This window comes from Sturnira hondurensis, unplaced genomic scaffold (assembly GCF_014824575.4).
Source record: "Sturnira hondurensis isolate 20B ecotype Veracruz unplaced genomic scaffold, ASM1482457v3 Scaffold0002640, whole genome shotgun sequence".
Lineage (NCBI taxonomy): Eukaryota > Metazoa > Chordata > Mammalia > Chiroptera > Phyllostomidae > Sturnira > Sturnira hondurensis.
Window position 1 is genome coordinate 2927043 of NW_028075271.1, and position 23721 is coordinate 2950763.

The 23721-nt window shown below is 50.9% G+C and overlaps 1 protein-coding gene across 4 annotated transcripts in view; it reads right to left on the reverse strand.

Moving 5' to 3' along the window:
* The window catches only part of HLCS (holocarboxylase synthetase), a 172735-nt gene that overhangs the window by 109370 nt on the left and 39644 nt on the right, over positions 1-23721 (reverse strand). For all 4 annotated transcript variants that reach the window (XM_037040622.1, XM_037040621.1, XM_037040620.1 and 1 more), the window contains one exon: positions 11338-11609. In XM_037040622.1, the coding sequence (XP_036896517.1) occupies positions 11338-11609 (272 nt within the window). The remainder of the gene's footprint in view (positions 1-11337; positions 11610-23721) is intronic.

Sequence of the window (23721 nt, forward strand, 5' to 3'; positions counted from 1 at the left end):
AGATTCACAACCAGGCTTCCCTGGGTTCCAGAAGGCACCACACACATGGGGTGCTCACTACTGTTGGTCTGGGGAAGTCACAAAACTCTGAATGGTGCTGAGTTTTATGAATAACATGCCTTTATCAATAGCTTACACATGACACACAACAACCAAGAAGCACAGTGAATTCCATTTTCATTGTACAGGAAACAGAAAGAATTTAGAAGAGATAAACTTAAATCCCCGCTACCTTAAATCCTTGGAACAAGGCAGGGTATGAAAAGAAACAGTCCAGCCAGCCAGTCAGCCCGTCCCCAGTCAGAGGTAAAGACATAACTGTCCCCAGTCAGCCGGGCCTGAGTGTCCCAGGTGGAAGGACACTCTCGGCTAGTGGTGGCGACACCGGCGCCCTGAGGAACCTGAGCTCTGACAAGGGCCCCCAGCCCCATCTGTACAGCGAGGTGCTTCATTTGAAAAGGGGCTCATTGGTTTAAAAAAGCAGTCCGGCCATGGACCTAGCCCGACCTCCTTGAGGAAACAGGCCAAGAGGTCAGGTGAGTCACCCCGTGTCACACAGCTGTATGTCAGCCGCAGAGAGACAGAGTGGCAGCCTCAGTTCTCAGGGTCCTCGACACGGCCACCCCACCAGGCAGTTCTGGCTTTAGGTAAACTCTGTATGGACTTTAAACTGTGAGGACTCCATCAGTGTCCGCGTGCCCTCTGGAGCCAGAGGAGGGAAAGGGAGGCAGACACAGACCTCACCACCATCCTGCCCCTTCCCACACCCCAGAAACTACTCCTCCACCAAGCAATGACCTCATCCTTCTCCTTCTCACTAATTTGAATGCTCTGGTGGGAGAGCCAAACGGAGAACGAAAATGATGAATGACTCCTTGTGCAACGCAGAAAAAATGTGGCGTTTGGGATCTCACAGTGACGGAATACCCCTCATGCAGAAACAGAACATGCTTCTCTCCGAACAAAAAGCAGAAACAAGGGTTTTTCAGAGCTCTGAGTGTGTTTGGCCAACTGGTAGGTGTGTAAAAGATTTTAAAGGGGCAGATGAAAGCAAATCAACCCTCACCTCCGAAGCAGGTAAGTGTTTTTATTGGAAAGGAAAACAGAAGTTTTTCTAAGTGAGTCACAAAGCAGAGTCGGGAGAGGATGGAAAGGGGCAGAGGGATGCAGAGTGGGGCAGGGGAAAACGTCTGCTCGCTCATCCGGCACATTTACAGATTGTTACCAAAACACAGCCTCTCGCTCGTCCCCACATGGACGCAGGTGAGCGAGCATACTTGAATTACCGTGAACACTAAATTCTAGGAATATTCAACATTTTTCCACTTGGAAACTGATATTAATTCATACACTAGGTGGGTTTTCTCTGCATTTAGAGGAGTGTTTAGTTTTTAACTGAAATATATTTGATATGTAATAAATTGAAGGTACAGATGTTAATGTGATACATTTAAATATTATGACTGCCATTGTAGCAATAACTAGCTCATCTATCACGTTACAAAAGTATCGGTTCTTTCCAGTAGAATAATTAGGCTCTAGTCTCTGAGCAAGCTTGAAGGTTATAATACAACATTGTTGTCTCTATCCACCATACTGGGCAACCCATTTACGGGCAGATCTGGTGTTACTGAGCTCTGTTCTACTGTGCTTCGCAGACACTGCGTTTTCACCAACTCTGAGGGAAGACCCTCCACCAGCAAAAGGATCACGACTTGCTGAGGGCTCAGATGGCAGTGAGCAGTTATTAGCAATGAAGTGTTTTTAGTTAGAGTATATACACTGTTTTATTAAACACAATGCTATCGCATGCTTAACAGTCGACGGCAAGCCCTGGCTGGTGTAGCTCAGTGGATTGAGCGCGGGCCTGCGAACCAGACAGTCGTGGTTTGATTCCCAGTCAGGGCACATGCCTGGGTTGCAGGCCAGTTCCCGGCAGGGGATGCACGAGAAGCAACCATACATTGATGTTTCTCTTCCTCTCCTTCCCTTCCTCTCTACAAATAAATAAATAAATAGTTGACAGCAGAGTGTAAGCATAACTCTGCATGCGATGAGAAACGAGAAGTCCCTGACCCTTTATTGGAACATCCACCTCACTGCGGTGGTCCGGGACTGAGCCGGTCACGCCTCTCACGTGCTCATAGCGGTACAAAGTGCCTGTCCTCCCTGTACATTCGTGCCCTTTGGCACTATCTGTTCTACGCGCCACCCCCATTCCGCTGGTAGCCTGCGTTTCGTTCTGGGTTCACGAACTGTTTTAGATTCCACATGGAAGTAACATCACAGAGTACTCCGTACTCCTTTTTTTCCGTCTGACTCTTCTCACTTAGCATGGTGTCCTCCGGCCTACCCACGTTGTGGCAGGACCGAGCTTTAGGCTTCCCATTCTCTGGTCGTACATTTCGTACTGCGTTAGAATCTTGCTGTTTCCAAGCATGTGGCTCTCGGCAGTCCCCACCTGAGGAAAACACGGCTTAGTTGGTGGGCCGAGAGGAGGGGAAGCCAGTACCTACGGACCACCTGCTCCAGGTTACTACTCCTTCTGACCCTCATGACACAAGTGGCCATCCTATGAAAGGGCATCACTACTGTCTGCCCACCCTGACAGTCGAAGCCACAGCATCTGCCCCAGGCTCGCAGCTGCCTTGCAGCTTCAGCAGCTGCGAGCCTGGGGCTGCGGGCAGCAGCCGTCGTGTCCAGTGTGGGCCCGATTCCTCATAAGCATCCTCTGGGAGCCCCAAGGTCGTTTAAATGGGCCTGCTGCTAAGAAATAACTCCTTTGCACTCTAGAACGAGACCGAAAACCGCAGGAGACTCAGCTCACTTCTAAACCACAGCTGACACCCTTGGCTTTCTCTGTGAGATAAATGTGAACTGGGGGAAAAAAACTTTCAGAGAATTTCCTGTCTCATCTTTATTGGTTGCTTTCTTTACCTTTTCTTGCTTTATTCCTTTTGCGGTCTTTTATTACTTGTTTAATGCGACAGAGGCATTCAACAAAATGACCATCAAATATATGTATATAATCAAGCAATTCCACAGAGTAGTATCTGAGGTGTTTAGAGAAATTCAAGAGGCTAAATCGATATCACCCCGTGCCTTCACTCCATCCGGCATGGAGGGTGATGCGGAACCGCGTGAGGCACGCCCAAGGACAGACCCAACGGTTCAAACAGCTGAAGGTTCCGCTCTTTCAAATGGACTGTTATTAGCTACAAAAATGATAACAATGTTACAATTTATAAAGAGAAAGTCCGATGAAGGGAGAACTGGTTCCACATATTTTAAGGGAAACACACCCCCACAGACTATGTTTCCTTCTCTCTCAGGAAAAGCCGGACTGAAACAACACACTTTTCAGCAAAACCATAACCAGTGACGGGCCATCACACCTCCAGCATGTCAGCAAACAGCTGTCACGACCTCCAACAAAAACTTTACCCCCCGACACCCACTGTGCCAAGACAACGCCTGGCGGCTGCACAGACACACCAGGGCCCCTGGGGAAGAGTGCGTCAAGAAGGCAAAGGAGAAAGAATCACACCCAGAGTGCAAATAATGACGAGAGTTCGATAAACGTGAGCGAAGACCCTTGCAGACACGGTGCGCTGCCTCCCCCAGGCCCCCGTGGAATGCAGGCCCCTGGGGGTGAGGCTGAGCTGGGGCCCGCCCTTCTGGGCACACAGCTGGTGCTGAAGAGACGTTAGCTGAGTGACTGACCTTAAAAGGGAAAAGAAAAGCAAAGAGCAGAGACTATTGCCCCGCTACATCACACAGACAAGGAAGCAGAGGCCCGAACGTTACTGGTTTGCCGAAAAAGGCGGAACCTGGGGCAGCAACATCCCACCCAAAGACCTCAGCCCCCAGGTCAAACCGAGATATCAGGTCCTGCCCCCGCCAGGTGGCAGTTGGTCAGGGCATGGTCCTGAGCACCAAAAGGTTGTGGGTTCGATCCCCAGTCGGGGCACATAAAGGAGGCAAATGATAAATGTTTCTCTCTCACATTGATGTTTCTCTTTCTCTCTCCCCTCCCGCCCCCTCTTCTATCTCTAAAATCAATAAATGTGTCCTCGGGTGAGGATTTGTTTAAAGGACATTAGGTCCTCAGTGATGTGAAATGAGTGAATGTGGAGAAACAGCAGTTTCTGCAAATACCGGCCACAAAGGACACCCGACCACGACATCTGGTTTCTTCCTAAAAGTCTGGTACACCCTCCGAAGGGCAAGCCCGCCACCCCTGAGAACACGCAAGAGCCGAACTGCGGGGTTTGGAGGAGGGCTCCAGAGAAGGGCGCCTGCGGCCCTGAGCCCAGCCGAGCCGCACCATGGCCGCATGCCCCTCTGCAGGGGGTGCCTGTCACTCACGGCAGCAGCTTGGCACACGCCCTCACTCTGGCTCTTCTGGGCAGGGAAACGTGGGACCGCTCAGGTTGACCAAGAGTTCAGTGACGTCCAACGTTGACAGAGACAGAGAGGAAGGCCCGGGTCTCCTGAAAATGCCTTCTACGTAGACACACTGTGACCATCATAAACGGCACATGCCACAGAAAGTTTACCCTCCAGTTAAAAGTCAGTGACGAAAGGTAAAAACCTCCTGGAACACAAAAGACGAACGCGGAGGGAAACAACAAGCCGCTTCAAGTTCAATTCCAGGGGCCTGGAGTGTGAAAGGTTAACCTCATCAGGCGCTGAACTGGGACCGAAGAAAAGCACTTGATGGAGAACTTGCCAGAACGTCCCTGTAGTCTGACCACCTGAGTCAAAGGCTGAAGTTACGTCCTAAACCTTCACTTAGGAATAAACGTTAAAATGAAGCTTTCTTTAAAATTCTCCAATAATTTTCACTTTAAAAGTACCAAATTGGCCCATAAAAAAGCTCATGCTAATTATTCCAAAGCAATCAACTTCTTAAAAACCCTTTATTCCCCAATTACACTAACATCCCATTAATTGGGGACACTTACCCACGTATTTATTCTTTGCTCATTACCTTTGGGCACATTAAGGGAACGCCAATAACACAATACAGGCATTAATATGTAAAACATCAACAAAAGCCATCTGGAAAGCTAATGAATAATCAAGGGATTTCAAATTAAACTACAGAATTTTCCCCTAGAATCTTTAGGACAACACTGTCAAGTTCAATCTATTCACTTCGCCTCCAGAATCAATTTTTCAAACTTTATGACAGGTCTAATCGCTTCCACCTGTGTCTCTAGCTTGACTCTTGACTGGCATGCTACCAGCCAGGGTGAAAACGCAGACAAAGACCCCTATTAGGGATCCGGCTGTTTCTCCACCGTGAGGTCACTCAGCCATTAAATTAGTTCCAGCCCAATTTCTGTCCTCACAGGCCTGGACTGGGGAGCAGGGTGCGGAGCAGCAGGGGAGGGGGGCCACGTCGGAAGAGAAGAAAAGGGGGAAGAGCTGTTGGGGGCCGACCAGACACGCATGCAGAGAGGCGAAGAGCTGGGATGGGCCCCGAACTCCGAAACAAAAATTCTACCTTTCTTACATGAGGGTGGCTACTCTCCTGGATGCAACTGCCCCCAAATGCTTTTTAAAACGATTGTATGGGTGTGTTTGTTCTTCACCTTTGGTTGGAGAATTCAACTGTCTTTCACACACAGTTTCCTGAACTACCAGGAGGCTACGCGGAAAACCAAAGCAGCCTTCTAAAGACACCCACTGCAGGTCACAGGAGACAAAGGCTGGCTCTCGGCAGACGCGGGCCTGGGAGCATCACGTGGACAAAGGACCGGGGAGCACCTAGAGCCCCTGATGTCCCAGCCGAGGACAGCAAAGCCTAGGCGCGATACTGCTGAGGTTACAGAGCAAGTTGCTGGTAACACCTTCGGTTCCAGCTCTTCCCTGCCAGACTGCGCTTTGTGGCACCAGGAACAGAGCCTGGCACATAGCAGTAACTGCCAAAAACCTCACTGGCCAGTCTCGCTCTCTCCCAGCATCACGTTACCTGCTGGGCCCACCTCTCTCTGCCCCGACTCCCAGCGCACAGAGAAGGTGCGCAGAACCACAGGAACTAATGGCTCCTTCCCACACGCAGTGAGGTGAGGGAGGGAACCCTCCCCAACAGTCTCCCTCCAGCACCCAGCACCCAGGACACGCTCCATCACGCTTATTCCAGGAATGATGAAGGCAAACGTAGGCCTGAAAAAGCAGGGACTTAATCAATGTGAGGGAAACAAACTTACTTGATAATGAAACATGAACTATTCTGCACAAATGAAAAACACCAGCCCCATGGCCAGCTGATTGAGGACATGCCAGAATGTGGAGGACACGGATATAAACCAGGCTGTGGACCTTGGGCTCAGCACGCGCTCCGCTGTGCACACGGAGGGCTTTCGGTACCAGACAGAGACGTGGCACAAGCCATGGAGAAGGCGCAGTAAGTCGAATGAGAGACGTTTCCAAATGACCACGGTGATTCAGGTCCCCCGAGCTCTTGAGCTCATAGCCCACATTCACACCTCCCTCACAACACAGAGCCAATCAGCACTCCCCGGCAATTCAACAGGTGTGGGATGGCCCACATGAGTGGGTGGCTGTCTGGGTCTGTGGCTGGAGGACGTGACCATGGACCACAGGCTAGTTTGAAGTCACCCCGTCCCACCAGCTCAGCTAAAAGGTCACAGGGACACCTGCCAGGATGCAGGAAAGGAAAAGATGGGCGTTGCACCCCAAAGGTGTTCCCAAACAACAGAGTAGACAATGCAGAGTTCATGGTCAGCAACCGATGTCAGAGGAAGTGAGCGGAGAATGCAGGGTGAAGTTTCCTCCTCTCACCAGACTGGGTGGGGGGCACAGTCAGGTCAGGCTAAGGGGAAAGTCACTCACGTGGTTTTCACTTTTATTTTTATTTGGCAGGGACGTGGGCGGCACAGGCCCTCCAATTGCCTTGATTTACTTTCAGCAAGCAACGCCCGCATTTATTTCCCTGCGCTCCTGGCTCTGTCCAGAACTATGTCCCCTCTGCTGAGGCACCAACGCAGCGTTAGCATCCTCAGGGTGGGGCGGGGGTGAAGGAGGTCGGTCCACGGCCTCACGACGACCCACCCTACGCACATGCCCACACAGCAGGCACACGCGTTCCGGGCGCCTCCAGGCCACTGCGGCCTGGCTGGGTCTGCAGTCGCTAAAGAAACCACAGAGTCCTCCTACATACTCGTCCGAAGAGAAACTCCCAACCCCCCCCCCCCCAGGGTCACACAGGAGAAAAACAGCTCCAGGGACACTGAGGGGCAGCAAAACAAAACTCCCGTCTCCACTCAACTGGTTACCTCCTCCACCTGTGACTTCCCACCCTGTGGACACTGGAGCCACTGCGAAGGCCACGGCCACGCCGTCTGTCATCAGGCAGCTACAAAGCGCATCTGTGATGGGACTTCCAACTGTCCTCCAGTGTCCACCCCTCTCCTCCTTGGGACGGGGGCTCCAGGGTGTGTGGATTTGTGGGCGCTGAGTGTGAAGACCACACTCATTTCCCAGCCTCCTCTGCAGGTGAATGTGGTCATGCTACCACGGGTCCCGGCCCTGGGACACGAACACAAACATCATGAGCCACCTTGGAGAACTCTGTCCAGGCCATTCACATGGAATCAACCACCAGAGAGAGTCCACAAAGAACAGCCACGTCCTTCTTTGCCCTTCCCCCACTCACTGGCTAAAATGACAGCATGCGTGGGACCTGCTGAGGGTGACAGAGCAACCACGCCGGGCCCCTGGCACTGTGGGCCACACACTGGCCCGGGACTGCCCATTTCAGTGCAGCCTGCTGAAGCCACTTGCATCTGGGGACCTCTCTCCCACTGCTGAGCCTAATCCTAACCGGCCTGGAAACGGCCACCTGAGTGGGGTCTGCATCCTGGGCACAGAATCGGTAAGCCACGAGAAACAAGGCCTGGAACTGCTGCCTGAAGGGAGCATCTGGGCAGGACAGGTGGTGAGGACACGGGTGTCACAGGTCCACCACTGACGACCGCCATTGTCTCGCAGCCAGGCCTCTGTTGAGTGGGAGGATCTGCAGCTCAGCTGGTGTCTGGTAGAAGCTGTGTTATCATAGGAAATAGCTCTGAAAATCCACAGGGCAGCGCTTGTCAGTCCTGGGCACTCGAAGCGTGAAGGTCAATGAGAGAGGGACAACCTCCCTGTGCTGACCAGTCAGTCTTCAGAGGGTGGAAAGAACACAGATCTGACAAAAGGGGGGCAGTTTGTCAGCCTCTGAGTTGGAGTTCCGGGGCTGTCCTTGCAGCCTCAGCAAGTGACAAGACAGATGCTTCACCACAGAGGCCTAGGAGCCTCACACCAAAGAGTGACGTGAGGCCGACCTTCCACCCAAGCCCAGCACTTCATTCGGCCCAAGGGAGCCGCCACCAGACCGGAGCGGGCGGCGGTGGGGAGACAGAACACTCTGTCCAGACCGGGTCTCTGACGGTTATTCACAGGGGACCACTGGGGCAAGCCAGCCAGAGGCCCACTAAAGCTGTAAACACTTCTATCTCCCAGAAACAGCCATGACCGTTCACCCCCCAAACAGTACTCAAACCCTCTTGTCATGAGGATGTAAAAGTCTATCCCGTCCAGTGCTCGTCTCAGAGGTGGTAAGGTTAAAACTACCCTTCCCCCTAAAAAAGCAAAGTCAAGCCCCCCCAAGGACACTGGGCAAGAAACCACAGTGAGCAGAAACCAGGCTGACAGATGGACAGACCAGACCAGCAAGAACTTACCCACCACCAGTGTGGGCATTGCTCCCTTCCTCTCCCCGCCCAGGGAGACTCAAGGGTCCCCATTCCACCTACAGCAACACGAAGCATGGAGCAAACCCAGGCTGTGGTGTGGAGAGTCCCCCCTGCCTTGCCTAGCGGACCCACCGAGGCCGTGTACCAAACACAGTCATCAACGTGCAGAAGCAGGGACGATTCCACACACTGCTGTGACAACGGGGTCCGACTCTGCTCCAGTGACGAACAACCCCAGGCACCGAAAGATGACATACACAATTAGGCGACACGTGTAAGGTGCATAAAAGCAGTGTCTGGAAGACAAAAACTTTCAATACACGTTGCCTACAAATGCTGTTATCATTACCACCGCACCGTGATTCCCAAAGGGGGGCTGAGGTGGGGGTCAAATACAGTGTTAGCTACAGAAGTGTTTGTGGTCTTACACTCAGAAAGTAATAAGCCATATATTTCCTTTATCTCACAGTCCCTTTGTGGACAATTTTAGGACATTTCAGCACTAAGGCGACCTCCTCAAGTTCCTTCTCTCAAGGACAAGTCATGGTGAACAACTCAATGTCTGCCCTGTGGCCAGCAGCGGGCCGGTCACCACCCATCACAGCCATCTTGCTCTGCCCCCTCCAGGGACCAGGCAAGGAGAGAAACAAATGCCCTCAGAAAAGTTAAAATAGTTTTCTGTTGTCAAAATAGACACTCTGGATCTACAGAAGTTTCCGAGGCTACTGTCATTGAGCTCAGCTATACACTTTTACAGTCCACGCTGCTTCAAACAGAATTTTTACTTTTTTTATAGAAACGCCAATGGCAGAAAGGGGCCGACCGACAGTTCAGGGCACCCAAGCGGCAGTGCGGTTGCAGGACGCCTTGCCGCATCCCAAACCCGGCTCCCCGCGGTACAAGGAACCCGAGCACCTGAGCCCGCCCGCCCCAGCAGGGCACTCACAGCTTCTTGGTAACGCATGCCCACCACACAGGCTCAGGCTCAGAGACCATTATCTGATGTTTCAAGATCATCCAACATACAACAGTCTTCACTTATGCCCACGGAAATAGCCCAAACAGTCTGGAAGCGCCCATGTTTTTTCTGTCTGCATTTCACCTCCCCAAATTTTGTGTTAAATGCTGGGTCTTGATTTTTTTTTAATTTATGTAAATGTAATTATAATGGGTCACCCTCTTGATATAACAGAATGTTCAGTTGAGTTATAAAAGATTATCATGGGTTTGCACCAGCAAGTAATGGCTGTTTCACCTACAAGAACAGGCACCCTCTCTACTGAGGGGCTGGCACAGAAACAAATGAGGAACAAATGACGTGCAAGAGAAACATCGATCAGTTGCCTCCTGTATGAGCCCCGACTGGGGACCGAACCCACAACCTAGGCACGTGCCCTGACCAGAAATTGAACCGGTGACTTTTCTGGTTCCCCCACCCATCAAGGTGGGTGGGGAGTGGAGGCAGGAGGGGCTGGGAGCATCGGGGAGAAGAGTACCCACGAGGTAAAGGCAGAGCAGCTCCGTGGACAAGAACTGCAGTTTCCAGGGCCCCTGCTCCCCCTTCCGCCTGCCCCGACCCTCACTCTGCCACATCCTGGACACGAACACTTCCCTCCGCCCCCCACAGCACTGCAGCTGCCCCTCCCACAACTTGGAGTGGGCGTGTTGGATCCTAAAGTTCCCGTCTGATATCAACATGCCATCAAATTCCAGAAATTATTATTAAGAAGAAAGGCCAACATATTTCTATATGCCCCGTAGGTTGGATTATGCATCTCACTGTGTGGTCTCACAGGGGAAAGTGCCCCAAAACTGTGAACCTGGGCTCTGAGGGGGAAACACCTACATTCCTCACATTTTAGTCCCAGGTTGAGGGACGATGCTTTTCTTAGTCACTCCCTCCATAATCCCACTTTTTAAACTACCTCAGAATAAGAGTATTAATTAACACTGACTAATTTGGGAGTCAAAAAATTCCTTTCATCTGCTTTCCATTTTTTAACCTTTAATCAAAGTCCAGGAAACAGAAAGAATAAAAAGGAAATTTTTCAATGAGAGTACATTTCAAACGTCCACATGGGATTACAGAGTGCTCAAAAAATGTCTTGGACGGGAACGGACCAAAACAGGTTTTCCAGTACAAAACCCCGCTCGATTCCAACTGAACGCAGCTTCCACATCCTTCAAATCTGCCACCCTGACCCCCTGCAAAATAACTCAGACTAAATGTTTACACCAGTTCTAACGACGCGAAGGTAAAACACTAAACCCAAAGAACAGTGCAACCTGTTCGAGGCGTCTTCCCACAATGCTCTTTTCCCCAGCACACTCTGAAAGGCCTGGTTTTACAAAGAGCCCCAGGGGCCGCCCATTCTTTAAAACACAGACCTGTGATCAAGGAACTTCGCTGACGCTCTCTTCCTACATTTGAAAACCCTTCTAGGACCCGGTGTGCCCACCTTGCTAATGGTTTATGAAGAGTTCCCGTCCCACGTGTCTGTCCCTTGACCCCAGCACTGGCCAGAGAGACCCCTCCCCACCACTGGACTCACCCCGTGGGCCCACAACTCACCCGTCCAGGAGATCCATGGTGCTGGACGCCACGTCAGCAAACAGAACTACTTTTCCGAGCTGCTTTGTCCGCAGGTTTTGTCGGTAGGTCTCCAAGTTGAAGTGTTCTGATGAGAAGGTCGTGGTGTCGGTCACTACAGGTAGAGCAGCTGGCGTGACTTCTACTTCAGACGCGCAGGAGGGGACAAACTTGAGGGAGAGCTTGCTGGATTTGATGACTCCGCCAGGACCCGCCTGCTTCCCTAGCCACTGCATGAGAGGATCCCGGATTTCCTGGGCCGTGAAGAAAAACAGGGAAAGGTCACAACTCGGCATTCTGTCAGATGACCGGAGCTTTTCCTGGAGATGCTGTTTAGGTGATGTAAGTACTTCCCAATTCGTGAGCGGAAAAGCTAGATCCACCCTGACTGGTATGGCTCAGTTCACTGGGCATCGTCCTGCAAAGCGAAAAGTCACTGGTTCAATTTCTGGTCAGGGCACGTGCCTAGGTTGTGGGTTCGGTCCCCAGTCGGGGCTCATACAGGAGGCAACTGATCAATGTTTCTCTTGCACGTCATTTGTTTCTCTCCCTCTCTTTCTCCCTCCCTTCCCCCTCTCTAAAAGAATTTTTTAAAAAGCTAGATTTGTGTATGCTGAACATTTAAACTGTTGTGTAATTGACAGTAAGTGTGCTAAGCATGCTCATACTACAGAAATAACCTGTCCAGAAACCAGGATCCAAGGAAGTGAGTGGAGTTCATTATCAAATGTTCTGTCCCATTCTATAAAGTCCCTCTGTGTATCTTACAGAAAATGTAAATCTTTATACTCTGCCCACAAGGAAGTGCGTTGCCCCATCTAGGAGAAGACACAACACCGAGCTGAAAGCCATCACAGAAGACAAAGCACTGAGATCCACAGCCCCCTGGCTCTCGGCCCCCACAGAACCTCCAGCTCCAAGCCACCACCAAGCCACGGACAACAGAGAAGCACACTTTCGTACCGGGAAGATAACAAGGTGCCCACAGGTTACGTTCTCCTTGTCCCCAGTGAGGGTCCAGGTAGGGGAAGGCGGAGCCTACGTAACCTAGAAAAGAGCCTCAATCCTCCCCCCTGGAGCCACGAGGAGTCTCAGAGCAGCACCTGAGGCTGAAACCTACTCTGAACCTTGCTCTCCGACCAGACCACGGAAGGCTCAGAGACCTCCTTCTGGGGTGGGGCATCAGGGAACTAGCTGTGGGCTGGGGAAGTCCCCATCCCCAGGGGCCTGCACCAACATCTGCCAGTCACAGCAAGCGCAGATCCAGGCTCCAGCGCCATCTCCATGCAGGTGCCAGGCCTCTCAAAAGAGAAAGCGTGTGCCTCTGCTAACATCGGGGGTGTGTCCCAAGCTCCCATGGCTACGGCTACGGAGAAGCAGCTCCAAAGATGAAACCGCATTCAACTAAACTCAGCGAAGGAAACTTTGAAACTCAGTTCCATCTTGCAGAAAATACAGAAGGCAGAGGAGCAAGTGAAACGGCTTCAGAAGGAAGCCATTGGAGGAAAACTGGAAGGTGAGACATTTCACAGAACAGAAATCTTCTACAAGCCAACGTCTCGCAGGTGAAGAGGTGAGGGCGGGCCTGCACCCTACCGGGCAGGTCAGCCACAAAGAAAACACGGTCAACTGGCCCGCATAAAAACCAAGAGCATTAAGAACTCTGGCTCTTCCAGAGACGAAGTTGGGGAAAATAAAAGACACACAAGGGACTTGGAGAAACAACTCTCAGTACATGTGTCTGACAAAGGACTTACGTCCAGAAAATAGTCTCATATCCTGAAAACACAAGTATGGAACACACACAACTCAACTGAGACATCAGCGGAAAGGGTTGACCAGAGACCCCCCAAAAGAAACATCAGATAGCCAATGAGCAGGTAAAAAAGACCCAGAATCACTTGTCACCAGGGAAATACAAATGGAAGCTGCAATGGGATGCCACTACACATCCACTGGAATGATTAAAATTTTGAATTCGGACAGTATCTGGTGCTGGCAAAGGTGTGCGGTTGGCGGGAGCTCGTGGTGGGAATAGAAAATGGTACAACGAGTTTAGAAACCAGTTTGGCAATTTCTTGTCAAATTAAACATACACTCACCATAGGACCCAGAAATTCTATTCTTAGGCATTTACCCGAGAAAAAGGAAACCACATGTCCATACACAGACTTGTGCATGAATGGTCAGAGCGACGTTACCCGTAACACCCACGTAAGGCAAGCTGCCCAAATGCCGCCCAACAGGTGAATGGATAAGTCAGTCGCAGCACAGCCACACAGTGAACGAAACTCACCAATAACGATAATGAGGAATGAAAAACTTGTAAGCACAGCAGCCACACAGATGAGGCTCAGAAACAGAATGTTGATCAAAACGAGAAAGACAGAACAGTGCAAAGACCCAGAAGAGTGTGTACTGTATGATTCAGTTTCGATGGAATTCCGGAAGAGACTGACGTGCTCTACAGTGAGAGAGAGTGGACCTGCGACCGCTGAGGCTGGCGTGCGGCTGGACGCTGGCGATGACACGGAGGCATGCTTGCACAGCAAAGGTGACTACTCGGGGTGTAGACGTGCATCAAACTACACCGAAGTAGGTGCATTTTCTTGAATGTAAATCACACCTACAGATGATTTTTAAGTGCCAATAGCAACAAGTTTGAGCAACACTGAAAAATAACTACAGTTCCCGAGACTGTAGATTCACTAGTGTCCAAAAGAGCTCCGGTACCCTAACTTCCAAAGAAATCAGTGCTCAAACTTACACTGAGTGCAAATACACAGAAGGGGCTACTCTGTCATTAGTTAACATACTGTGACACCTGCTATAGGGAGTGCAGCCGAGGTCAGAGACACACCCACACTGCATCCTGTCCCATTAGAGCCACTTCACCCATCACTTGTCGCGTGGGCCCCTTGTATGCATCCAAGAAGATCCAGTCAGAGAGACATAAGCCACACCTCTGAGTCAGCACTGGGCTGGGAACTCGCTACCACCTCTGTGTGTGTTTGGTTGTCCTTTTCCCAAGAAACACCAAACGACTCATCCCAACCCAGAAAGGTTTTCTACCTCCCAGGCACACTGGCCTCATTGTAACTGATCAGATCAGTCGGGCTTTGGTCATAACACTGTGAGCTGCCAGGCAACCAGACCCGTGAGACCCAGAAGACGGACCCACAAAGCCACAGAGCATAAGCCCTTTCACGGGAGTCTCCTTCACGGTGCAACGCGCTCAAGGAAGCAGGAGTAGGTGATCCGCTCCAGTGAAACGCCCGTTCTTCCCACTGCACTTACAAACTGGTGTTCCGCAGCCCGCTGCACGCAGACTCTGAGTCTTCACACACGTGATGTGGACACACGGCACAGCGGACCTTTATTATGGAAAGAGGAGGGCTCTCTTCTTCAGAGAGCAGGACCGCCCCCCTTGAAAGCAGGGATTGCTCCTGTGCCAGCAGCAACCCCAGGGTGGACTTCCATTCTGAACCCCCAAGCAGAGCGCAGTGGCGGGCAGGGTCTGAGATGAGTGAGTGCCTCCTGACCCTGTGATGAGGCTCCTGTCCCAGCCCCGCCCCTTGCCTCCAGACTCCTCTGTGGACGGTCTGGGTTCCCCCTGCTCCTGCCTTCCTGCTTCCCTAATTCGAGCAGCCACCAATCCCAAGCACTGTCACCCCAGAATGACTGCCCCCAGAGGGGCTTCTCGCTTCAGTGACAGGTGAAACCAGTCAATCCCCACAAACACGCAGGCCAACCGTCACCAATGGACAATCGAACCCAGGGACGTGCTCTATTTGGCTCACCCATTTTGAACTGCTTACTGTCACTTAAAAATCAAGACACTTCTTATCAAATTTCCTGGTGCTTTGGAAGAAATGAAAACTCTTTCCCACATGCCAATAAGTGACTGGGGCCATGCAGTACTGTCCTCCTTACTTGGGGACACAGCTGGACTTTTGAGTGCCACCTCTTCTGCCCCTAGGCCTCAGGGTTTGAGACCGTTCTTCTTGGGCCTGGTACCAAGCCTGGCAGCAAGCTAGCAAGATCTGCCGTGGGGCCCTGGGTGACGCTTCTGTCCAGTTAGGTCCGTCTGATCCGTCGCAGTGACTCTAGTGACACTGACTCTCAAAACAGCAGGGAAAGAATTTGACAATTCTTCAAAAGGATAAAGAGAATAAACACAGGACCCAGTAATTCCCAAGTTTGTACTCAAAAGAAATAAAAGCAGGCACTCACACAGATACGTGAACACCAGTGTCCCCAGCAACACTTTTCACCGCAGCCCAACAGCAGAAACAACCTGACGTCAACACGGAGTCAGTGAAGAAGCAGATACACAAAATGGGAAATACGTACACACGGAATACCACTCAGCCATCGAAAGGAAGAGGGTTCTGGTAGACGCTACAACACGAAAGGACCCTGAAAACCCCGTGCCAAGTGAAATAACGCAGACGCAGAATGACAAGCATTGTGTGATTCTCCTGATACGGAACACCTGAAACAGGCAAATCCACAGACACAGAAAGCAGAATAGAGGCTACCAGGAGCTGAGGGGAAGGGAAATTGGGGAGTTATTGATTAATGGGTGCAGAGTCTCTGTTTGGGGGGATAGAAGAGTATTGGAAACAGATAGTGGGGATGGCCTCACAACATTGTGAATAAAATTAGTGTCGCTGAACTGTAGCCTAAAAGATGAGCACGGTGGACAACTTTATGTGACCCTTTGGTCCCCAAAGCTCCCGGTCCTGTCTGCAATCAGCCCACCACCCAGCCCACTGAGTGTCCTGCACATGGAGGACACGGAGGGGCAGCCCCGGCAGCGCCCAGGCCCTCACTGACCCTGCCTCAGGGCTCCTCCCCACCCGACCTGCGGAGCACGGAGAGAGGCTGCTCCAGGGGCCTCTCGGGACAAGACTTCCCACCGGGATGGAAAGTGACGGGCACTGTCTCCTGCTCCAAGACCTGAAGTTGTGTCGTCCGACAATTGACTATGTGTGTGGTAGGACCCACCCCAAGAGAAGCCCCACGCTGGGGCTTCAGACTCGGGACCCCAATCCTCAGCGAGCAATGCCTCTGCACCAGAGCACTATCCCCAGAACAGGACAGGGTGCCTCGGGTGGCACAGTGGTGCCCACACAACACGTAAGTCACAGAGCTGGGGCCTGACCCCATGAAGCCAGATCTGCCTGCTTCCCAAATCCCTGCTCCGACCTTTGCCCCACAGCCCTCCCAAGACGCAACCCAAAATGGAGCGACGCAGCAAAAGCCTACTTACTCTGACCAAAACGCGAAAGGCCTCACAGAGGAAAATACAAACTCCATGTGATGATATGCAACTATGAAATAGTGAGGAAACAGGTGTGTTGGGGAGCAGCAGGGGAGGGGCCACCAGGGAGGGGAGCAGGCAGGGGAGGGAGTGCAGGGTTGGGCAAGTCCCGGAGAGGACATCGGCACAGAGAAACAGGTGCTATCATTGAAGTGAGTTACTACTCACCCCTCTCTGGTTGCAGCCCCAGATGGCATATTCAAAAGGATTCAACCAAAGGGACACTTAACGGAACCAGGCAAGCCAGAGCCACCACAGGGGCTATGAGCAGAGAGAGCAGAGAGAAAATCCGGCCATTCCTCCCTCTCACCTCCGGCACCTTCTGCCAGCACAACCCTGGGACCAAGAGCAGCCAGAGCCCAGGAAGGGGCAGAGAACAGGTCACCTGGACAGTGGCCAACACACCTGCTAGGAAAGAGCCCAAAGCGGCCAGGGCTGGCTGAGGGGCCTTGCTCTGAGGGAACTGCCTCTCCCAGGCCAGCCTTGATGCCACGTGGGCCCAGCAGCAAGATGAATTTCTACACATCCTGGTCGTTTGCTAGTGACCAAAGCGGACCTGAGAGGACGACTCGGGATTCACAACAGATGGGATCAGGAAGCTAAATCTGCACCGGCCACAGTTGCTTCTAGGTCCCCAGTGCCTGGGACACAGCAGGCGCTCCATCGAATCTGTTCCCCGTGCTCCCGTTGTTGTGTAAGGTATGGCTCGGGCTGAGGCTCTCTGTGCGAGGCCACGCATTTACTGCATTTTCTGTTACCTGCCAACTCTCGAAAGAGCACAAAGGCTGGGTGGACCCGTAAAACAGGGGTAATGAATAAGTCGTTTCTAACAAGGCTGGTTTTATGGGCATCACACCTCTGCTGGGCCGAACGGGCTCGTTTGAGAGGTGAAACCTATTCTGTGAGTGTGGGACCAAAGAAAGCCATGGCGTCACTAAAAGAAAGGGACGCTTTACAGGTCGGGGCTGAGCCATCACCCCTGAAGGAGAGGCGCTACCTTCCACCCGCAGGCTCGGGGGTGTGGGCTCAACAGCGGAGCTGTCTCCAGGGCCTTCATTAAGCCTGCCTGCCTGCCTGCAACGCCTGCCATTCGCCCCCATCCAGCACAAACAGGCTTCTGACAGAGCTGGGGACCTGGCCTGGGAAGCCAAGAGGGCTCTGAGCTTTGAGCCAGGGTGCAAGGACACCTGTGGGCACCCTGCCCGGCGTGCCCAGAGGCGGCTCGTCCCGGACGAGGTGTGCACTCACACGGATGTGACCATCCACACCTCCGTGATGGTAAGAGGGAGCAAGCCTGAACCACCCGGCATGGCCCTAGTTTTGAGGACGTCACAGGGCCCCAGCATCCCATCCTATCTGCCAATCATCTGTTGGACTGGCCTTGACCCTTTGCAGAGCTGCGCCCACATGGGGCAGGGGACTCCAGCTCAGAATCGGGTCCACAGCTATGCCACTGGCCAGCTGGGAGGTGCTGCCTCTTCAGGGCCTCGGTTTCTTCATTTTTACGACAGCTTCAAGACGCAGTGAATGGTCCCAAATGTTTACTTTTCAATAAAAGCTAGAACATGGCTCTAAGAGTCCAGGATTAAAATTCACGTGGTCCCTGAAAAGAGAGAACGGGCCAGTTTGAAGAGGATTCAGGGAAAGCCAAGAACTTTCTGTCCAGTCCACTTAGGTTAACGAAGTTTCGTTTGTTCAACTGGCTGTCACCACAACACTCTGGAAAACTCAGAGAATCCCAGGGAACAAGGCATGGGAGTGGGGGGCTAACAACACCACCCTAAGGGAGCAGAAGGAGGGCGGAGAGGCACGGGAGCACTCAGGGGATGTGGTCTGAGAAGCCTGCACTTCGAAAAGCGCCACCAGTTCCCGGGAAGGAGCAGCCAACCAACCAGAGGGCCCTCGGCGCCATTTCTAAACTGGAAAGCACATTAATAAAAGATAAGACTCTTGCCTGGCTGGTGTAGCTCAGTAGATCCAGTGCCGGCCTGTGAACCAAAGGGTCTCGGGTTTGATTCCCACTCAGGGCACAGGCCAGGGTTGTGGGCCGGGTCCCTAGTGGAGGAACACAAGAGGTAACCACACACTGAGATTCTCCTCCCTCTTTCTCCCTCCCTTCCCCTCTCTCTACAAGTAAATAAATAAATAAATAAATAAATCTTAAAAAAAAAAAAAAAAACCTCGTCCCACTTTCTCCTAAAACTCAATTATGTCAGTTATCCTCAGGCACATCAGTGGCTGATTCTTTTCGACTGTTGAACATGGTTGTTTACGAAATTCCCATTAGAGCTGAATAAAGGGTGACTGAGCAGGATCAGACCGGGCAGCCAGTCCGAGCTGGCGAGGCGGCTGGCCTGTCCCGAGGCCCCTCGGGTCTCCCACACACAGGAGCAGAGGAAACACTTCACAATACACTAGTGGGAAAAGCCCAAACACTTTTTAGGTATTCAAACAAAACACACTTACTGAACGCCTACTATGGGCAAAACACTGGAAAAGAGGTACAGAAATTGACAACATATGGTCCTTGCCTTCAAATGATCTTGAACTACAGTTTGATGGGGCAGATACTCACATAAATAACACAAGAGCATTTGTACACTATTTACACTTTATACACACACAGAAATTCTTTTAGAAGCAAGCAATGAGATCTAAAGTCCCAGTCACAAGACTTGCGTTAGAGAGTTGAAAGAAAAATTGTAAATCCTGTAACTCATGACGTGATCACGGGTGGAATTTTCCTCAATCATGGGGTGGAATCCCTTTGTTGAGCATAAAACATCAGCGAGTTGTCCTCATAGCATATGGCTCTAAGATGTTTTATACTTTATAACAGCACTTTGTAGACACAGTCTATTGCAAGAAGTTGATACACGCTGGCTCGTGTGAAGGCAGGGCATGCCCATGGGCCGATAGGGTGGTGACCAGCCACCCAGACCCACTGCAAATCAGTAAGCTGCTGGTTCTACTTCAACTAAAGAAATTAAAGAAGCTGTGCCACTCACCTGCCAACTCCTAGAAGCAAAAACGTCCAAGGCCCGCGCTCTCATAAGAAACTTAGTGCTGAATCCTCTGCTTTGTGTTTTACATAAAGGCAGTGACATACGCATTTTTCTCCCTCAAAATACTGAGCCCTCTTTACCAAAATGAGATAAAATGTCAACCAGGGGTAAATCCAGTGAAGGTCACATGGGGATTTTGACCTATTCTCTCACCCTTTCTTAACTTTTGGTTGTTCTTAAATAAGTTGGGGAGAATGAAGGGATTTGCTCCAGAAGCTCGAAGACACCGGCCACCTCTGACACTTGCTGGCCATGTCTGCTCTGCTATTAATTCTGGAATCATCAAAGATGCAGTTTTTGTAAAAACAAAAACAAACCATAACAAAACAGCCACCAAGAAGACCCTCTAGTGTTCCATGACTCCACTGAGCCAGCAGGGCCCTCCGTGCTGTCTACACTGGGACGGGGCCGCTGAAGCCACTCCATGCAAGGACACCTCCCAGAAAAGCCACTCTCTGATCACCGAGGACCCTGGGGGCCAGGTCCCTGAAGTGCTTTCCCCGGGCACAAACCCCCACGCACTTCATGAAGCTTTAGCAGTGTGTGTGGAATCAGTGTATTAATAACAGCTTGGCACTGAATGAAAAACACACAAGTCTTAATCTTAGGTCTTGAATCATATCCAGGTCCTACGTAATACCTGGCTGGAAGGGACACAGCCATGAGTATGCTTGGTGACGGGAGGCTGTGTAGTGAGACCTGAGTTTCGAAACCAGGGTTGGTAGCTGAGCAAAATTTACTGGTTGTAGAAAAAGCAAGCTCGCCTCCCGGGAGGTGAGCTCAGCCTCGCCATTCTGACAGCAGCCCCTAGTGGCCAGTCCAGTAACAAGTGTTGGCTCCCACGCTGAACGTACGACCTCACCACAGTGAGTGGTGGCAGACAGACCGGCCGCGCTAGGTAACGGCTGGGGGTGACTAGGGAGGCAGCAAAGGTCCAAACTAAGGGCACTGTCGAGTCACATAAATTACCAAGTCATTGAGGTCCCTGTCTTTTGCATTAAAAAAAAAGGAGTACAGTCCAAGTCTTTCAAAAGTAGAATAAAAACAGAATTCATTTTAAGAGGACAAGAGAGTAATACAAGGCAGGTAATACTTCCCTCAGTTATCTTGTTCTCTGATTGTGTAGAACACCTTTCAACATCCAAGGAGCCTGGATCCCTACGTGAAATAAACTATGTTCTGTCTACACCCCCATACAGCGTCACCGGCACACTCATTTCCACATACGAAGTGCTGGGAATTCCTACTGCAACGTAAGGAACAGGGCAGAAAGCACTAGAAAATGCGGCTATCATTCACTTGGAGAATCAAACGGTCGAGACGGTGAGGCCCGACTGCTGACCCACACTCACACCGTTTCACCGAGGCACACGCAGCACCATGCTCCGAGGCTGATGGTGGGCTCACGGCACACGGCCGTGAGGGGAAGCTGCAGCTGTGGGCCGACCTCTTCGTAAGGTGCACTCGGTCCTACGCTGTGAGAACAATCTGGAAGCAATCTGCTGGGCAGCTGTTCTCATCAACAAACTGTTTATTGTAAGAAAGTGGCTGGGTCAAAGGCTAAACATCAACCTGAACCGAAAGCACACGGAGCAACAATCAATCCCACCCCTCTGCTACGGAAACTCGGGACTTCTCAGGCAGGAAAGGGAGGGCGGGAGCTCCTGCCGAGCTGTGAAAGGGGCGAGTGAGACAAAACTCCCCAATGTCAACGTGCGCGGTCGTTTCGCACATTGTTACAAATGGTTACTTGCTGCTATTTTCAGAATGGCCCGATAAAGGGGCTGAAATACGGCATTCAAAATAGGCATAGGAATCAACTTTCCAGCACTTCTGCCAAAAAAGTTATGATGGTTTTACCCCGTTTGCTTTCTTCTTACGTTAGTTTTACATAGGAACAACATGTAGCCATCTATAAAGATGTCTGTCTCCCTAGAAACCGGGACGCTGACTGTATCGGAGAGGCTATGAAGGAACTGTTTTTTGTATGACAGTGGTATTTTGGGTATGTTTTTAAGCACATATACTAACCTATCTACTAACCTATCCTCAGATGAGCCCTGGCCGGTGTTGCTCAGTGGGTCGAGCGTCACCCACGCACTGTGAGGTCGCAGATTCAACTTCCAGTCAGCACTCGTACCTGGGTAGCGGGTTTGGTCCCCCGGCCAGGGCCCCTTCCCGGAGGCAACCAATCCATGTTCCTCTCTCACATGCATGTTCTTCTCTCAGTCCCTTCCATTCTCTCAAAAAATAAATAAATAAATAAATGCGTCCTCAGGTGAAGGTTAAAAATTAATTACTTAATTAATTAAATATTTACAGAGGGGAGATGAGAGCTGCCTCAGAATAACACGGACGAGCAGAGGGTAGAAGCCGAGGCATCACCAGCCAGAACCGAAGACCAGGTGGCGGGGCGCTCGGTGCCCGGGGCTCAGTTCGTTATTCTGTTTCCTTTTTGCGTATTTGCAATTTTCTGTGAAATGCAGGGTGGGACGAAAACAGGTCTGCCTTTGCTCATATGGAATGTTACATGATAATTATTAAATAACACCAGAATACACTGTGTTTCTTTGCATACTCACAATTCTAAACCTACTTTTTCCCCACCCTATTTTCTTTTACTTGTACACACAGTTCAACAGTTACAAGAAAGAATAAAATTTTTTTTCTTCACTCTAAGAAAAGTATTAACGTAACCAAAGCGAACTTCTCCTTGGGGACACACATACCACGGTGTTACTAGGTGTTCAACAACACTGCTTTTGAGCCATGTCTGAAACGGGGCTGTTAAATTCTAAGGCAAAAGCTGGAGAAACAGAAAAAGATATTCAGGGATCTGCCCAGCCTGAACTTGTCCAAAACGGTGCCACAAGGAGGTGCTCCAGGGTTTAATATGGAGCGAGAGGGCACCCGTGAGCTGGGAAGAAGGCCCCACTACTACAGAAACCGGGCACCCTGGTTTTAGAACAGCTAATGTAGCACACAAACTTTAATAACTTGTTTGTAAATTTGAGGCTGCTATCCTATATTGCATGGATAATTCTCTTTTTAATTTAATTTATTTATGTTTAGAGGGGAAGGGAAGGAGAGAGGGAGGGAAGTATCAATGTAGGGTTGCTTTTTGTGCATCCCCCGTTGGGGACTGGCCTGCAACCCAGGCGTGTGCCCTGACTGGGAATTGAACTGCAATCCTTTGGTTCGCAGGCTCGTGCTCAATCCTCTGGGCTACACCAGCCAGGCCAGCATGGGTGATTCTTAAATTAACAGGGAAATTAATTTGAGAAAGAGCCTAAACTAAAATTAAGCAGAAGCATAACTTTCTTTCATGGTGCTTAAATTAACTGCGGAAGCTGTCAAATTTTTCCAGTATAGAGATAAAAAGGGTTATAATCGCAAAAATCTGAGAAAACAATGCATCCAAAGGAACAACCTAAAGGGTTTTTAATTTTAATTTTTTTTTTTGTATCTCATTGCTCCCCTGGGACCAGCATGGTGGCGCGGAGTCCTAGACAGGATGTGAAGGTCATCTCATCCACCCTCCCCAACAGATCAGAGAGGGTTTGGTCCTGAGAACTCAGTGGCAGTGGGCTGTCCTTTAGAAAGTCATCTTCTGTGACACACCCATGTGGCCAACCTGAGACACCACACGTAATCCCACCGTCACCAAAGGAAAAACACCCGCAAAGAGGAGATTCTTCAAAATTACAGCCCTTACCTTTAAGGCATTTTATGGACTGAACAGCCAAAGAAAAACGCCAGCCACCAGGCACGTTGCGATCGCCTGCAGAAGGAACCCTGGACAATCTAGGCAACTCTAGGCTGAACGAGCCTCCCACCCGACTCCTCCCCGCAAAAAACGAACCATCGTGTTTCGATTCATGAAACCCCGACTTACCGTTTTCTTTTAAAAGACTTATTTCCTCATCTACAGAACTTAAAACCAGGCAGGGATCACCTGTGCTGTCACCCAATCTC